Consider the following 17829-nt stretch of genomic DNA (forward strand, 5'->3'; position numbering starts at 1 on the left):
GTCTTTAATGACCCAAACATGGAAAAAAGGCTCTTCAAATTTAAGTTTAGCAGGACCACTATGGTGATGGCCTCAACAAACCAGATGTGTTAAGATCCGTAGGACTCTGTATCTGCTTTTCTCAGGCGGAGTCCACTCCCACGCTGTTTGTCCCCAACAAGCTCCTCTAACTCAGATCTCATAAAACTGTTTCTAACCCAGACTCATCCAGCTCATTGTCAGATACCTCGACCTAACTGCTTGATTCACAGAGGTTGTTGGGAGCTGCTGTCAACTTGGGAGTGTACGTATGCCAGCTGCCAGGCAGAGTTCAAGATCCCAAGTTTAACTTTATGGCTGGTTTCTTTGATGAAGCACGCCTTTGGAACCAAATAACAAATCAAGTTATTTGTCGCAGCATGTCAAAATGATTCTAATGCCCCCGTCGGGAAGAACCTTTAATACTGATCTGTGCTTCCACTGGAAGGGCTAGGTATCTTGTGTTGATCCAATACCAAAACAGTTCTCTTTTTCCTTTTTAACAAAACCCCACTTCAGTAAATATTAGGGAAATTTTCATGAAATTAGACCCCAGCTTTCAGTTTGAGTTTTTGGTAGGATACATTTCAATCTACTGTTGAGGTTGAACGCCCAGCCCTTATCAATATCAGCAATTCTTTATTTGTACATTTCCTGTTGACTTTCAGTATTCAGTAAATTCAATATTTTGAGAAATCCTTCTGCTGAGAGTCAGGTTTTCAGACTGATGCCACTCTCATGTCTGTAGAGTAAATGTGAAGCTGCAGCCAATAGTTTATCGTAACTTCAAGATTGGGAACAGGAAACTGTTAGACTTGCTCCATATGTGGGTCAAATAATCCAAAGCTCACCAAATTATACGTTGTTTATTCGATCTTTACACAAACAGAAATGTAAAAAAATGACTTTACAGAAAGGTTTGTGATGGACTGTTTGCTGACTGGGAGCAGTAATCAAACATGGGACCCCTTGAAAAATGCTAAATTCTCATGTAACATATTAATCAGTCAACCTTGGAGATGTAAGCTTCTTTCCTGTTTCCAGTCTTTTGTCTCAGCTAAGCTAAAGGAGAGGACTTGAGAATATCTGACTCACAGCAAGAAAGAGAAGTATTAAATTCCTCAGAAAATCCATAAAACATTTGCAAGATTTAAGCACAGTTTGTGGACTATTTCCACTTCTAGTTGTGCTTGAGTCATGTTGGGATGTGTTCCTTTGCCATGTTCATGGTTGTTAGTTCAGATGGTCGATTAAAACCCAGCCTGTCCTGATCTCTGGTGATTTGCTCGATTTGATGGCTGCCGAGCCGTTGCAGCAGCAAACCTGCAGCTGCGGTCAGGATGAGAGCACAGCGTCCGGCTGCTTCCTCTGCAGATATGATATTTGCTCCAGTTACTGCAAATACCATCACTCTCCCCCACCTCAGTCCCAACTGCAACCCCCCTCCCCCACCGGCCTGTAGCCTGATCCAGCTGAAGAATGGCTTCTAATGGCAGCCAGCCATCTCTAATGCCTGTTGTTTTACTGGACTGCTGTGACTGTCCCAGCACAGGGCTGTGCTGTGTGAGACTGGGAGTACCAGCAGAATCTTTTAATGCACTGACTCCTCTGTCTTGCTTTTACTCCCTTCCTTTCTTATTTCCTTTCCTTATCTCCTCCACTCCTCCTCACAGATAAATGGCTCTTTTAAGCTGGGAGCTGCTCGTGTTCTGTCTAACTGGCAGATGCAGTGCCTAGTCCCCGGCCTCCAGGACAACGCCAACATGAACGGGACGTCCGAGCAGGCCGACATCCTGCCGTCAAACTGCATGGTCAAAGACCGATGGAAAGTGGTGAGTTAGGAAACCTCCCCATCCCTCAGTTCAGTTTACTCATTCTGTGGTGCAGCTTTTAGAAGCTTTGACTTCGACGTTTTCCCCAAAAACGTTTAAGAGACTTAGAAGCAGTGTGGTCCAACCCATAAAAAATCCAAACTGAGATCTATATAATTTCTGTAATATTTTATGGTCTAGATTTTAGAGGCAGAGTGGTCGAACCCACAACCCAAATATAGAATGTTAGATCATTCTTGAAAGCACAAAACTGGGTTAGAGATCTGCTTCCAAAAACTTAATTATTTTTAAAAACTTTTTCAAGTATGTAGAATTAAATTTTATCTTGCTATAATTATTTAAACTGTTTGTTCTTCCAGTTGTTTATAATTGAATTTTTACATTAAGAGATATCATTATTGACATAAATATTTATATTTCATTAAATCTTCTTCTTCTTATTCTTATTCTTATTCTTATTCTTATTATTATTAGTGTAAATAATACACAATTCTAAAGTTATTATTATTAATATATTAGTAACAATAATGACTTTAGAATTGTATGCTTTTTATTAATATTTTTAAATCCTGTTCTTTATATGTTTTTCATGAAAATGGTAATAATTAACATAAGAGGAAAAAGCCTCAGAAAGCCATGCTCATAATATTCACAATGTCAAAGCTACATGTAGGTTAATAATAATATTAACAATAATTACAATAATAATGATGGTGATAATAACAACAAAGGTTGAAGGCATTCGTTTGCAGGTTTTTATGCTTTAAGACAGAAGCAAAGTTAAGACTCCTGTATCTAACTGTCCTGGCAGACGAGTCCAAATTTTCTATAAAAACCATCACTCAGGAAAAGTCTGTCAGTGTCCAGCAGCTCAAAATCTTCAGTCTCTTATTGATCGTGCGTTTTAGAACACTGCAACATAAGTGGCTGCTTAAAATACTGAATTCACAAACTGCTTTGTGTTACAGACAAACACAAATCCTTCATAGACAAAATAAAAAGGATTAGGTGACTCACAAATCTGCAACAATGAGTCTCATTTTGGTGTCATTGGGCAAAAAATCATAATAAACTTTCAGCATATTGTAATTGAAGTGGACTGAGAGGAAGCTAGACTTCTACACCTCCTCCTGGCTCAGTTTGAAGGCTTTAGAAGATTGAACCTGGCTTCACCCAGATCAGAACGACGAGTGTATGCATTTTTACGAATAAATATTATCATTTGGTGTATTTTTTTTTTCAGATTGTGTATTGTTTTCTTCCTTTTCCTGATTTCTGTCTGCTGCAGCTTGAAATTAACTGAAAAGCTGAAGGTGGAAAACAGTCATGTCAAAAAATTTACTCAAGTATTTCTATTCTGTTTCACAAAGCATGTCATGAGCGCATCTAAACACGTATACACTACTGCTACGGCTTTCTCTGCTCTCTGGAATAAGAAGTTACATAATGCAGCTCCTGCCTCAGCCAGTCAGTACGCAGTGTGGAGCCTGCAGGCTGTTTGCACTTCACTGATCAATTTACTGTCTCCACTAAAACACCGAGGTCCAACGGGCCATCAGCTAAAGACAAAAAGAAAGAGATGAGATGAAATGAAGGAGAAATAGGGAAAATGGAAAATGAAAAAACAGAGAGGAGAAAACTTGTAGTGTTTAAGAGTAAAGGGCAAAAGAGTGATCGAAAAAAAAAAAGACGATAGATGGATGCAGAAAGAATGGGGAGTGAAGCCTCTGTTACTTTATAAGCTGTTTAATCCTTTGTTTTGTTTTTTAAATGATGGTTTGGAATCTGTGACTGGAAGTGGAAGAAAAACAAGAGCGGAAGAAAAAGAAAAGGCCATAAAGAAACGGGACTATCTAGAAAGAGAAAGGAGAAAAGAAGTGTACAAAGATGAGAAGCTCTAGCAGAATAAAAGGAGAAAAAATTAAGAGGAAGGAAAAAGTGAAGACAACTAAAATTAGTAAAATGAAAATCGAAACGTATTGACGCATCCTTACAGTCTTAGATTTTTACAACTATACAGTACATACACTCACTGGTCCCTTTATTAAGTCCTCCTTCCTGGTATAATGTTGGACCCCATTTTACCTTCAAAACTGCCTTAATTCTTTGTGGCATACTTTCAAGAAGGCGTTGGAAACTAAGGTTTTGCTCCATGTTGGCACGATAGTTGCTGGAGATTTGTTGGCTGTACATCCACCACATCCCAAAGGTTCTACTGGATTTAGATGTGGTGACTGTGGAGGACATTGGAGTACAGTAGACTCAGTGTCATGTCAAAGAAACCAGTTTGAGATGATCTGAGCTTTGTGACATGGAGCATTATCCTGCTGGAACGTAGCATCAGAAGATGGTCCACTGTGGTCACAAAGGGATGGACATGGTTAGCAGCGATACTCAGGTAGGCTGTGGAGTTTAAATGATGCTCAGTTGGTATTATGGGGCCCAAAGTGTGTCAAAAAATATCCCCCACACCATTACACCAGCAGCAGCCTGGACTGTTGATACAAAGCAGGATGGGTTGGTCTTTTCATGTTTTTTACTCCAAATTCTGACCATCTGAATGTCGGAGCTGAAGTCAAGACTCATCAGACCAAGCAACGTTCTTCCAATCTTCTGTTGTCCAGTTTTTGTGAGCCTGTGTTAATTATAGCCTCAGCTTCCTGTTCTCTGATGACAGGTGTGGCACCTGGTGTGGTTTTTTGCTGCTGTAGAACATCTTCTTCGAGGTTGGACATGTTGTGGTTCAGAGATGGTATTCTGCAGTCCTTGGTTGTAACAAGTGGTTATTTGAGTTACTGTACTTTTCTATCATCTCCAGTTTACTCCTTCTGTGACCTCTCACATCAGCAGGGTATTTTGATCCACACAACTGCACCTCACTGGATATTTTCTCCTTTTCAGACCATTCTCTGTAAACTCTAGAGTCGGCTGTGTGTGATTATCCCAGTAGATCAGCAGTTTCTGAAATATTCAGACCAACCATGCCATGTTCAAAGTCACTTAAATCCTCTTTTTTCCCCATTCTGATGCTCGGTTTGAACTTCAGCAAGTTGTCTTCACCACGTCTACATGAATAAAAGCATTGAGGGATTTACTAATTAGCTATTTGTGTTAACAAGCAGTTATACCTAATAAATTGGCCGGTGAGTGTATATAAGATATTTTTAACAACACTTATTTCTTTTAGGTTTCTGTGTGTTGTTGTTGTGTTTCATAGCTCTAAGATGAGACAGGAATGATAACTCATATCTGTCTGTCGTGCTCCTCATGTTCCAGCTGAAGAAGATTGGCGGCGGCGGGTTCGGGGAGATCTATGAGGCCTTGGACCTGCTGACGCGGGAGAACGTGGCGCTGAAGGTGGAGTCGGCCCAGCAGCCCAAACAGGTGCTGAAGATGGAGGTGGCGGTGCTGAAGAAGCTGCAGGGTGAGAGCTGTTTTTTTCAACATTTGGCAGTCCAACATTTCCACTCAATCTCCCGTAAACATTTAAAAAATATGGTGAGGATTATGGTGTTATAAATGTAAACAAACAACAAAACTTCATACTGCATTTTCCCCTTCATATAAAGACTAAAAATCATGCTGACTGATGGAAGATCTGGTTGCGAAAAAACAAATTGCAACATGCATAGCTAGACCTTAAAAGGAAGAGAAATTACCCTGAACAATCCCTTGAGCTCGTGGCGCTAAAGCTTCAATCATTACAAATTATCACAAATGCAGACACTCACAACATTTTAACAAGCTAATAATGATGTTACCATAAGAGCTGAAACCAGCCCAGAAGTGCTGCTCTTTTAGAATCTCACTGACATGAACACTTTGGTACAATGTCTTTCTCTTTTGGTAAAAAATTAACCTAATATTACTCAATATTTATGTTGTTTAGCTGCCCTTAACACACACTATTTCCCTTAAGGCCAAGACATTCCAGGTAATGCAGCATTCCCACTATGTCAGCACGATGGGAAGAACAGGGAGAACAGCCGCTATGTTCCCTGACTGAGGAGTCTTCATGCATTAATGCTGCATCTTCAAAGGAAATCTTACTGCAAAATGGCAAATACAGCCAGACTTAGAACCTAATTTAGCACTGTGCTACAGACTTCCACCAGAAATGTAGCGTTTTGAAACTGATAACCAGAAAATACCAGGACCTGAAGTGATGACATTATCAGCAGGCCTCTTCAGACTGCATGTTTTGGGACTCATGACCTTAAAAAAGAAAAGCAATGAGAAATGTCTGTGAATAAAAACATTCTACCTGCCATCACCTGTCTGTGTCTGCATAATATCCAGAACCGGCTTGCTCCCTTAGATTTGAAATATACATTTGCGATAAGAGGCTAAAAGTGTGTGTCGGTAAACAATCTAATCTTGTGTCTTTCTTGCATTTCTGACCAATATTTGAAAGTGTTTTAATGCAACGGTTCTAACACAGATTGGTTCAGGCTCCAACGGTGTTTCTATCTTTGCAATTCAACTCTTCAGTATCAATTTTCACAGACATTTCCAGACAGTCTTTAGGATCTCTGGATGTTGGAGTTAAAGTTCTGTCTGTGTTTTGTTGCTCTGTTCGGAGAGCTAGAGGAGCCATCAAATTACGTTTTCGCTGATCTTATATCTGTGTGGATTCTCAGTCATCAGGTCATGATAAGAGAGAGTTTCAGTAGAAGGCAAATGGATTTCAGCTTGGTTCAGAACTCATTTTGTTGAACCTGCAAATAGGCCGTTTTTCAAACAAGCACCAAATTAACTGATATGATCTGTTTAGATGTCGCAGGAGGGCTCACAAACAAACATCCAGCTCTTCCACATATTGAATTTCGTGCTAAAGATAAACTATCATGAAGATTGCGTAACAGCGTTATGTCACAGCTGAAGTGAAGCAGCGACTGCGTCATGTGTTTGTGTGTCAGCGCAGCGTGTGATTGGTCGGTCTAATCGTGATCAGAGCGGCTTCCGCTGAGTCACAGCATCTCCGTCTTCCAGCTGATGACCGGCATCAGCTGACTGATCGACTGCTTACGGGCCAGCAGTCACTCCTTCATCTCCTCCACATGGTTTCACACTGAAAAGGTTTCCCTAGTACATCTGATGCCTCACACAGACTGAAATATTCAAAACCAAGTCTCTTAAAGCTCTTTTAAAAAAAAATAACTGCACTACTCCATCTTGCTTGTCGCTGGTGCCAAAAGTAGATTTATTCAGAATTAATTCGGATTGTTCACGTGAAATAGTTGTTCCATAGATTGTGTCACAGCTGACATCTGCTGCTCTGATGCATAAGTAGCTCTGCAGAGGCTTTTGTAAATGATGTTGTAGTGATTCAGAATTTGAATTTTGGCCAAGATCTCCACAACGACTCCACCAAAAGAACCTTCAGCCAAGAACTTTTTGATCAGCTGCATTCTGATTCAGCTCATTCAGCAGCTGTTTAATCGTTAAAGCCTAATGAACTTTTAATTAGTTTACTCAGATAAATTAGTTTGATACTTTCATCATCAAACCAAGTTGACAGGTTTTCCAGTCACATTAAGTGTTTCAGTAATGAGGAGGTTTCAGGTTGTTCCACCACATGCAGACCAGTAACATCTGGAGTGATGTGTTTTAAATGGCTTCTGATGAAACAGTTATTATTTTGTTTGTTTGGGAGTTTTTTTTATAAGTGTGAGTCATGTAGCTTTATTCAGATTTGGAAACAGATGAGTTTCTAACATGATTAAATCCAAATATTCCCAATAGTATGCTAGTAAGCTGTTCATTAATGTAATCAGGTTAATAGGATGTGTGTTCTGAGGTGGTTCGGAAAGTGATAATTACAACCTTGAAGATACATTTACACTGTTTACTTACGCTTAATTATAACAAAAAATCAACTGTGTGAATTTATGAGGACATTTTTGAGTGCGTCAGAAGTTGTGATGTTTTATCGGAGTGTAATTTAAACTCCTTTTCTTACTTTTTGTTTTCCAGGTAAAAACCACGTCTGTAAGTTTATTGGTTGCGGGAGGAATGACAAATTCAACTACGTGGTCATGCAGCTTCAGGTGAGTCTGAATGTAACCGGCTACAGATGGATGCTTTTATTGCTAAGGATACTAATGTAGAGGCATGTAGATAAACACAATAATCATCCTCATTTCCTTATCATTTCCTGAACACACCTCATCGATCCCCGGTTCACATCCCAGCCTGGTCCTGGGATCTTTCTGTGTGGAGTTTGTATTTTCTCCTTGTGCATCCTTCCAGCTTCCTCCCAACATGCTGAGGTTAATTGAGTATTCTAAATTGTGTATAGGTGCGACTGTGAGTGTGATTGTTCGTCTCTATATGTAGTCCTGTGATAGACTGTTGACCTGTTCAGGGTGTCTCCTGCCTTCACCCAAAGTCAGCTGGGATGGACTCCAGCCCCCCCCCCGCAACGCTAATGAGGATTAGGCGGTGTATAGACAATGGATGGATTTCCTTAACATTGTTTCTTTAGTTTCAGCTTTAATGAAATTTTGACAGTGCAACTATGGCACAGGAATAACAAATTCTATTTACAAAAATGGCCTCAGTTTCACTGATAAGAAGACACTGAGACAACATTAACATTTCTTTTTGTACATTAATGAGTTGCAGCAGGATGACTGTACAATCTATTCAAAATGTCAGTCCGACATCACATTGTGTGTCAGTTTATAGTTAACTGATGCGGTTACATAACTTTATAAATGAGCCATAGCTTAACTGTGCACACATGCATGAGTCAAAGCTGCACTCTTAAACAAGTAGCACTACACCACCACATCAGGGACACTTGTAATTCAGTCTTGCGTAGCCAGACCGTTCTCCACAGCCGTGTCAGAGCAGCAGAGTGGTCTTCTGCACCTCTGCACCATTTTGCTTTAGGAGGACAAAATGTCTGACTCATTTGTAGGTCTTTAAACCAGTCATAGTTGAATAGTGTGAAGGATGCGGTGATGGCGTCCCTGCAAAGTAGTTATGGGGGAATTACTGTGGTGGAACATTTGCACACCGGGAGGTGAACGCTGTCATTAAAGAAGAAAACAAACTAGCAGGGCTGCCTTGCTGCACGATCCATCTCCTCGGCAAAACCTGACGCTTTTAGTGTGGCAGGCTGCTGCTCTGAATAAGTTTTTGTAGTTTTCTGTAGTGAAGGGTATTGTGAAAACGATAACATGCAGATGGTGGAAGGGGAGGAGAAAGCTGCATGAAATGTCCGGTCAATGGAAGGATTATAAACGACATCTGATCTGATCTCTACATATGTTCAGACAAATGCAAGTTCTTTTTAAGTGTGTGGGGTTGTAAATAACTGTCTATCATGTGTTTGGGCTGTAGAGGTTGTAGTGAACAGCATGAAATTATTTGTGTCTGCAAGTGTGGATCAAACCTCGCTAAACAGTTCTTCCTCAAATATTCATTTTTTCCGTATGTTGTGAGAGCAGAGGCACAGATAATCCATGTCTCCTCTCTGCTCTGTGAGGACACTGCCTGCAGTTCAGCAAAAAAAAAGTCCCTCCATGTTTTCATGTGGCTGTTGTTCATAGCTGAAATGACTTCTCATTTGTACTGGGAGATTTTTTGGGTTTTCAACAGGATCAAATTTTAAATAAGACATCTAGGATAAAGGGCTTTTAATGAAATCACAATTTAATAAGCTCAGATTTACTTAATCTTTCCAACAGAGCAGCATAATACACATGATTAGTGAGGTAGGGCTCCTGAAAATCTGACAATTCTTCCTGTTTCACAGTTTCCGGCTCTGATAAATGGCGTACTTTTGGTGATTTATAAAACAAACCGTGCCTTTCAAACCCACTGGTCGGTTTTAGAGTTCTGATAGTTAATGGGAAATATGCAAAGTTGAAAAGAACCAAAATGATCCTTTCCTAGGGTTTAGTAATTGCAATTTAGAAGGTATGCCAAGCCTGATTGCTTCCACCTACAACTTGCATAATTTGCAGAGTTTCTTTCTGTTGTGATTTAATGACGTGACCCTGTGCTGTAAAGTAACACCTAATACTTTCTTTTCACTCTTCTACAAGGACATTCAAAGGAAGCAAAATAGTCCAAAATCTCAAAATTGACCAGAAAAATTGCTGTTTTTTGCAGGGTCGTAACCTGGCAGACCTGCGGAGGAGTCAGCCCAGAGGGACCTTCACCATGAGCACCACCCTGAGACTTGGGAAGCAGATCCTGGAGTCCATCGAAGCCATCCACTCAGTGGGCTTCCTGCACCGTGACATCAAACCGGTACGGCGACAGTTCAGAGTCTGTGGTTAGTTTCCTCTGTGTAAGGACAGAATACCAACAATCAAAACCTAGATAAGAGAACAGTGAATAGTGTTTAGTCAGTTTATCAGTCAGTCATATTTAGTAGTTTAGAACATAAAAAACTAAGCTGTGAATTGTAGTACGTCCATATATGTGGAGGTATGTGAATATGCATTTATATACATGTGTATATACCTTAATCTCACAGTGGGTTTCAGCTGAGCCATCACATTCGGCAAAGTTTGTTGGCCATTTTCTGGTGCACGTATACAAATCAGTATTAAAATGGTGCAAAACCAGAAAGATGGCAAATCAAAACTGACAGGCTTTGTCATGAGAAGACTGTGACTCAAAGTGTCACTTTTCCAGCAGAGATGCCAAGACACGTTAGACAAACATGTTCAAGCAGCAATTTCACACTTGTAAGATAAACCAAAATACACAACAGAAAGGTTTCAGTCAGATATAAACAGAAATGTCCGACAAAAATATCCCAGAAACTGTGATTTTGAGGTGCTACTTCTGTCCCTCCCTTAGAATTAACTTTTGTAGGGATATAACAAGTAAAAAAAACATTTTTTCTGGTCAATTTTGAGATTTTTGACTATTTTGCTTCCTTTGAATGTTTTCTAGACAAATCTAAGTGCCGTAGCGTTATTTATTAAGAAGTAATGTGTACTTTAAGTAGTGGTTACAAATAAAAATGTATGGAATGTTTTTTCTCCTATTCCAAACCAAAAATCTCCATTTCTTGCTTCAGCAGCACTTACATTCACCAAGCTTTGCAGTTTACTGCTGTCTATATTGTGAAACTTTTACACATAAATCATTTATAACCTGTTTTAGCCCTTTAAGCTTCAGTCAATTCCAGCCGTTTTCAGTACAAAAAATCGCTAATATTCTATTTTTAAATAAAAAAAATTACGAAAAATACAGGGAATATTGGACGGGCATCTCGAGGTGCATTTCCTTGAAAATGACCGATTCGTGGATTTTATACCGACTTCAGGACATGTTTTGGACAAAATAGTTTACTGGCTTGTGTCGTCTGGATGTAAAAGGTCGGATTATGGTCGTTTTTTGTGGAATCTTTTTTTTTGTGTGTAATAATGAACCCGGAAATGTGAGTCGCGCTGTGTACGTTGAAGCCGTGTATAGAGAACGGATGGATGAATATTCATTTTTGTCGGACAAATGTGTTTTTCTCACCTGCTGTGGTAATCACATCTGAAAGTGGTTTATACCGGCGGATTCATGAGAATCTAAGCTTTCCATCGGCGTATAGTGTTTATATAATCGTGTTTGCAGCCATCGGACATTCTTGAAATTCCTATGCAAATTAGTAGGTGTACCGCCGGCGGTACACTGAAGCTTAAAGGGTTAGAAACATTTTATTTCTGAAAACACGAGAAAAATGTGTATTTTTTTTCTGCCTTTTGACAGAATAACTTGTTTTATGGAGTAATAAAAAAGATATTCAATATAAACTTTAGACTTTGACATGTCAAATCAATAAAACTAGATTTTTTTTTTAATTTTTACTTTTGAACCAAAAAAAAGGAAAATTTTTCTGAGATTCAGATTGTGAGTCATGTAGCTTTATTCAGATGGTGGAGAGCAGCTTAGTTATAACTTGATTAAACTGGTTGGAAAGTTTTGCTCAGCTGCGTTTTAGAGATTTTCTTCCTGTTCGTTCATGTCGCTGGAAGAACTCGACACATTCTCCTTGTCTCAAGTGAATTTTCGCACTTCAGAACTTTAGACGTTCTCTGTGTTCTAAACAGAAAAACGAGGCGATGATAACGGCACGTAGCAGGAGAGGATGTTAAGAGGATTTTGGGGCACGGTGCTGAATAGATTTGCATATTAACAAGCAGAGCTGGAACAAAAGCTGGAGGACAAACACTGATTAGTGTGAAGAATCAGGAAGGTCATAGTGAGGAGGAGAAAACCTGCAGACTGTCTGCTGCACCGACATCACAGTTAGTTCATGAAGCTCATCAGTCTGGATCGGGGCCTGGAGTAAAAATCTTCTAAACTACAAACCACTCACAAACTGTTTGCATTCTACTGTGACTGAAAACCAGAAGTTTATCTGTCACCTTTGGCCTGAAAATGCTTTTAAGCGACAGAAAGCTGAAAGAATCTGTCCTTGAGGAACTCAGAGCAGTGATAGATAATTTCAGAAATATACTGAATAATACATGATCACTAAGAATAGAGTCGTTTCAGTGCAGTTGAATTACTGGATTTTTAAAAAATATATATTTCTTAGGGTGCAAACAGGCAACAAGAATACATCTGATTGATTTTGTTTTCCTTGCTGAAGCATTTTCACTGTCTGCACTACTTTATGATGTGATTTCTCTGACCTACCAAACAGCATCATTGAGCAAAATTCTGTTTCAATGTAAGGCAATTTCCAATTATTTCAACCCCATTTAATTATTTAAACATTTTAAATACATAAGATTATTGTCAGCTTTCCTGTATACAAAAAAAGAAAGCCGTGGATTTTATGTTATCTTTAATTTAAAGTGTAAAACAAAAACACAAAGTAGGAAAGTATTAATATTTATCATCAGAGAATACTAACAGTAGATATAAATTGAGATCAGATTTTTTTCTAACAAAATAATCTCCTTAGTATTGCTATCAGGCGGTACAAACTGTGTAGGCCTTTTGTAATAGAACGTAGCATTTAAAGCACAATTTCACAAAGTTTTGGAGTAAAGAAGCTGAACCTGTGCAATTATTAGCATTTTTACGTGAATAGATTACTCTTTTATAAATTTAAAAACACATTGGAAGTTAATTTACTATTATTTCAACTCCACTTGATTGGGTTAGAAACAGAGCAGTCTAACCCACAACCCAAATACAGTCTTACAGTGGTGCTTCGAATGTTAGATCATTCTTGAAAACACAAAACTTTGAACACATTTTTCTCAAAAACTACAGAAAGTGAGTCAGACCACTCTGCTTCCAAACCCTTGGATAGCTTCGTCTTGAATGCATTTGTTGGGTTCTTCACACGTGCTGTTAGATAAATGTAATTAAGGTAAACTGTAGAGAAGTAGAATTATAACGTAACATGGGAAGTGCTGTATGCAGTAACAGGATGTGTTTGTTGTTGTTTTGCAGTCGAATTTTGCGATGGGCCGGCTTCCCTCCACCTACCGAAAGTGCTACATGCTGGACTTCGGTCTGGCACGACAGTACACCAACACCACCGGAGAGGTCCGACCGGTGAGTGACTTTCACTACAGAGCCAGAAAAACAACACTGGAAACTGATCTCACGGGGAATAGACAAAATATGTCCAGTTTCGCTCCTATGAAGAACAATTTTTGAAGAATGCACTGGATAGTTAATTCATCTGACATACATCCTTCTAAAGATGACTTTGATATTTTTTGATAATAATATGATAATTTTGCATACCAGTATTTAAAAAAAGGAGCTTTGTAAATCATAAAAATGAGATGCTATCATTATAGCCTGGTAGTATAATTTATATATTTTACTTAACAGTAATAAACTATTTGATTTTTTGATTTTTGAACATTTGTTTTGAACATTTCAACAAAAGAAAATAACTTGCTCAAAAGGAGTGGTAAGAAGTTGAAACTCACCCTTTCTCCTGACACAAATGACTCTAAATCTAATCGTCCTGCTTCTTCAAAATACTGTAATTTATAAGCAGTTATAATAACATCGATAAGAATGACAGTGAACATGATTTATAATAAATAAAGACCATTTTGTCCAGCTACATTTATGCAAAAGGACAAAGACTAATTTGATGTGTAAATAAATCTGATTAAACCACAGTAAGTTTTATTAACACAGGTCTGATAATTTAATATAAATAAAATTGTTATTTAGCATTCTCTTGTATATTTTAGTTCAATATTTAGCTGATTGTAATTAGTAGTTATTTCTTTTTAATTAAAATATAAACTTTGACATTATATCAAGCATTGAATCATATTTCATTGATTTGTATTGAGACAAACATAGTTTTAAATCCTAATCTAAATAAAATCTAGTGTAATATTTTATTGTCATGAAGCACATGAATACAATTATTTATTTACTGTTTAATTTGCTTTGCTATCCTTTTTTTATTATTGTTTCGTCTTTGTAGGATTTTAATTTTGTTTTTGGCGTGTCTTCCGTATCCAACACGTTTTCTTCTGGTGTGTTTTACAGTTTTTACTTTATGCTGCATTAAAAACTAAACTGAATAATGAAAAGCTCCAAAGGAAAAGCTCGCAGGCAGACAGATGGGTGTGTTTACTGCACTGCAGCACATGATTTCAACTCTTACTGTGACCTTGTTCGAGGCCTGGTGTCCTGTACGCTATGTTTCACTGTCATCAGTAACAAATCTTAGGGATTGATTGATTATTTTTTGTAACCTGACAGAAGCCGTACGTGTCGGAACAGGAGTCGGACCATCCTGAGAGTGGATTTGTGAGATTTGGAGGCTTTTGCTGTGAGCAGATTTTGGTTATCAGTCAGTGATCAGGTCTGCTGGTCTTTGTAGTTTCACTCTGTTCCAAACGTTCGGCTCGCTTTCTTTCTCGTCTCTCCTTTATTCTCTGTCTCTCTGTCAGACTGAACTGTGAGCTATTTTTAGATCAGTGAGTACGTGAGCTGCCTCCATATACCATCAACCTCCTCTTCCTCCTCTTCTAGTTTCCTCTCCTCCTCTCCCCTTCCTGCTCCTCTTTCTCCTCATCCTCACCTCCTATTTTCCTCTCCTCTCCTCTCCTCTCCTCTCCTCTCCTCTCCTCTCCTCTCCTCTCCTCTCCTCTCCTCTCCTCTCCTCTCCTCTCCTCTCCTCTCCTCTCCTCTCCTCTCCTCCTCTATCTCCTGCAGTGTTGTGCTGCTTCTGTTGCAGCAGTGAGATGAATATTTGATGCTTTAACATGCGTCACTGGTGAGAGACCTTAGGCTTCCATCCTCTCTCTCCCTCTCTCTCTTCACTTCCCTCCACCCATCATCTATTGTCTCCCACTCCCTCCCTCTCTCCCTCTCTACAGCTGAGTCAGCTTCAGCCCAATGATCTGAGAGGATTGCCTCTCTCTCGTTCCTCCCCTCCCCCTACTCTCTACCCTGCTGCCTCTCTGCTTCCTCTCCTCCCTCTCTTGCTCTCTCATCCCTCCATCGCCTCTCACACAGAGGGACATTAGCTCCGATCAAACAGGAGCCCCTCCCAGCTTCATCAGGAACATCTGCTGACATCTCTTTATTGATCTCGCTTCTTTCTGCAACAAGGAAATGCTCTGTTGTTTGTCTTTTAATCTGCCGTCTGCACCAGTAAAGAATTTGTTGCAGATGTGTCGATGGACGACTGCTGCTTCCTGTCACCTTTAGCTCTGATCAGTTTTAGAAACTCACGTCACTAAAGTGCAGTGTGGAGGACGGATGGAGCAGGAAGTAATCCATCCTTTATCTATACACCGCTTCATCCTCATTAGGGACAAATAATTACACTCACATTCACACCCACGGACAATGTAGAGTTACCAGTGAACCTCAACATGTTTTTGGACTGTGGGAGGAAGCCGGAGAAAACCCACACATGCACAGGGAGAAAATGCAAACTCCATACAGAAAGATCCCAGTAAGGCCGGATACGAACCAGGATCTTCTAGTTGTGAGGCGACAGTGATGGAAAAAAATGAGAGACTTTATTCTGCAGCAGTCTGTCACTCCTGATGAGATCAGTTCTTTATGTCTCTGTTCTCTGTTAGCAGTCGAAGTGAATGGTCGGAAGGCGTTTCAGTGTTTTTGTATTTTTAACAATATGTCCACAATCCTACAATTTCCTTTAGCTTTTATCCAAAGCAGCGTACATCTGAAAGTAGATACAACACAAGCAAGGATCTAGTGAGGAGAACACAACCTGGATAAGAGCCATAAAACAAGTTTAAGTGTGATAATAGGACCATGGTGCCTACAGGGAGTGTGGGAGGTGTTAGAAATTTTGTGTTTTGTATGTATTTTTCTCTCACTTTTGGCAGTCTCTCAAGCGCAAAGGTGTTCATTAAAGAGCTATTTTCTTAAAGACTGAGAGGGAACAGAGTTTGGTAACTCCTTCCTCCACCAGGGAACCACAGAGACAATATGATGTCAGAACACAAGTCAAATCGAGTTACTTACACAGTTACAATCTGGTTTTCATCTGGTTAGTTATAATCTTTTAGTCCAGTTTATGTCTGACTAGCTACGCTGTAGAGTACAGTTTATTGTTACTGTTAAAATCTGAGTTACTTGCATTCTTACAGGCCAGGTTAATTCTACTGTGTTCACCTGGTTAAACAGTCCCAGTCCAGTTTGCTTAGTTAGACTTTTACACGGTCGTTTGAAATCTGAAATCCAATGAATATCTCCCTTTGGTCTGTGAGCCGTCTGTTCTTCATGTGCACCAAAACAAAATGACATTTTCGTTCACACCCCTGATTCTACAAAGGGAAGCAAACAAGAGGCTAGGACTGATCTACACGCCTGTATTCTAATGTTTCCTGTGCAAACGTTTACACATCCATGCTTTACAACCGACAGAGGACAAGGATGGGAGATGGTGGGGAAGAGAGCAGCGACTTTGTACTTTCTGTCTGTCTAAATGCTAATCGGTGTCAACAAAAAATCAACAAATGAATTAATCATTTTGGTTTAGCCTACATTAAATGTTTGTTTTACAACAGAAAGTGACTAGAAATTGAGTTGACTCAGTAAATTCTCATGATTTAGGTTAAGTGATCCATATGTTTTGCTTATTTTCAGTTATTTTGGGCGTATGTGTCTGTTATACATAACCACCAGATAGGCTGGATAAGACAGGATGAAAACAAACCCATTAAAATAACTACAATGAATAAGAGTGCTTTTATGATTCTTGGAAAACAATGCTTAATAAATGTTACTGTGAAGATGTTGATAAATAAATAAATAAAATATCATAAATAAGATCTAATTATTTGTAAAACCTCAGATCAGTCAGGAAAAGGTGTGGTTTTACTTATGAATAGCATTTTGACCCACAAAAGGCCTAATTCTCTTCTACAGTAATTCACTTCATGTTTACAAGGCAAATTAATTAAAATATGCAATAATTGAGATATATGGTGGAATAGGGCATTAGAGTGTGCTAAAGGCCACCAGATTTGGACCGTTATGGCTTCTTTCCATTGGTGTTCTACTCCCTGTTCTTGTGCCTTATCTGGCTGCTTCAGGATCAGCTCCCTCTACTGTTAGTGTGTTGTCCCTCTGAAGGACTCTGCTGGTGAATAAATCATCTGGATGGAATAAATAGCTCTTCTGTCTCTGATGTTTGAACTCAAACACTAAGCTGTTTCAACAAGCTGTATAGAAACGATAGACCACGAAGCATGTTCAACAAACCCGGGCTTTCTTTGTGTAATTAGTCTCGACAAAAACTAAATCCTCAGTTAGAGTTGCAGGAATCACGAAGGTGGTTCTCAACTCTTTTTGTCCACTCAGACTTTTTTTTTATCACTACAGAAACTATAGAATACTGTCAGAACTTCTCATCTCAATTGCTTTATTGCAAACATAAAAACTGTTTTTCAAAAAAAAACAACCTTTCTCGTACCACTATTTAGAACCATCTGAGAACCTCCTATGTCGTGTTGTTTTAATAGTGTGCAGCGTTTGATCA

At 39.1% G+C, this 17829-nt stretch overlaps 1 protein-coding gene across 3 annotated transcripts in view; it reads left to right on the plus strand.

The window, feature by feature from the left end:
- ttbk1a (tau tubulin kinase 1a) overlaps positions 1-17829 on the plus strand; it is a 63300-nt gene that overhangs the window by 15789 nt on the left and 29682 nt on the right. For all 3 annotated transcript variants that reach the window (XM_022209908.2, XM_051945076.1, XM_022209907.2), the window contains 5 exons: positions 1692-1850; positions 5127-5274; positions 7827-7900; positions 9975-10115; positions 13281-13385. In XM_022209908.2, coding sequence (XP_022065600.1) covers positions 1743-1850; positions 5127-5274; positions 7827-7900; positions 9975-10115; positions 13281-13385 — 576 coding nt within the window. In that variant the 5' untranslated portion in view covers positions 1692-1742. The remainder of the gene's footprint in view (positions 1-1691; positions 1851-5126; positions 5275-7826; positions 7901-9974; positions 10116-13280; positions 13386-17829) is intronic.

The sequence above is a fragment of the Acanthochromis polyacanthus genome, chromosome 3 (genome assembly GCF_021347895.1).
Source record: "Acanthochromis polyacanthus isolate Apoly-LR-REF ecotype Palm Island chromosome 3, KAUST_Apoly_ChrSc, whole genome shotgun sequence".
In the NCBI taxonomy this organism is placed as follows: domain Eukaryota; kingdom Metazoa; phylum Chordata; class Actinopteri; family Pomacentridae; genus Acanthochromis; species Acanthochromis polyacanthus.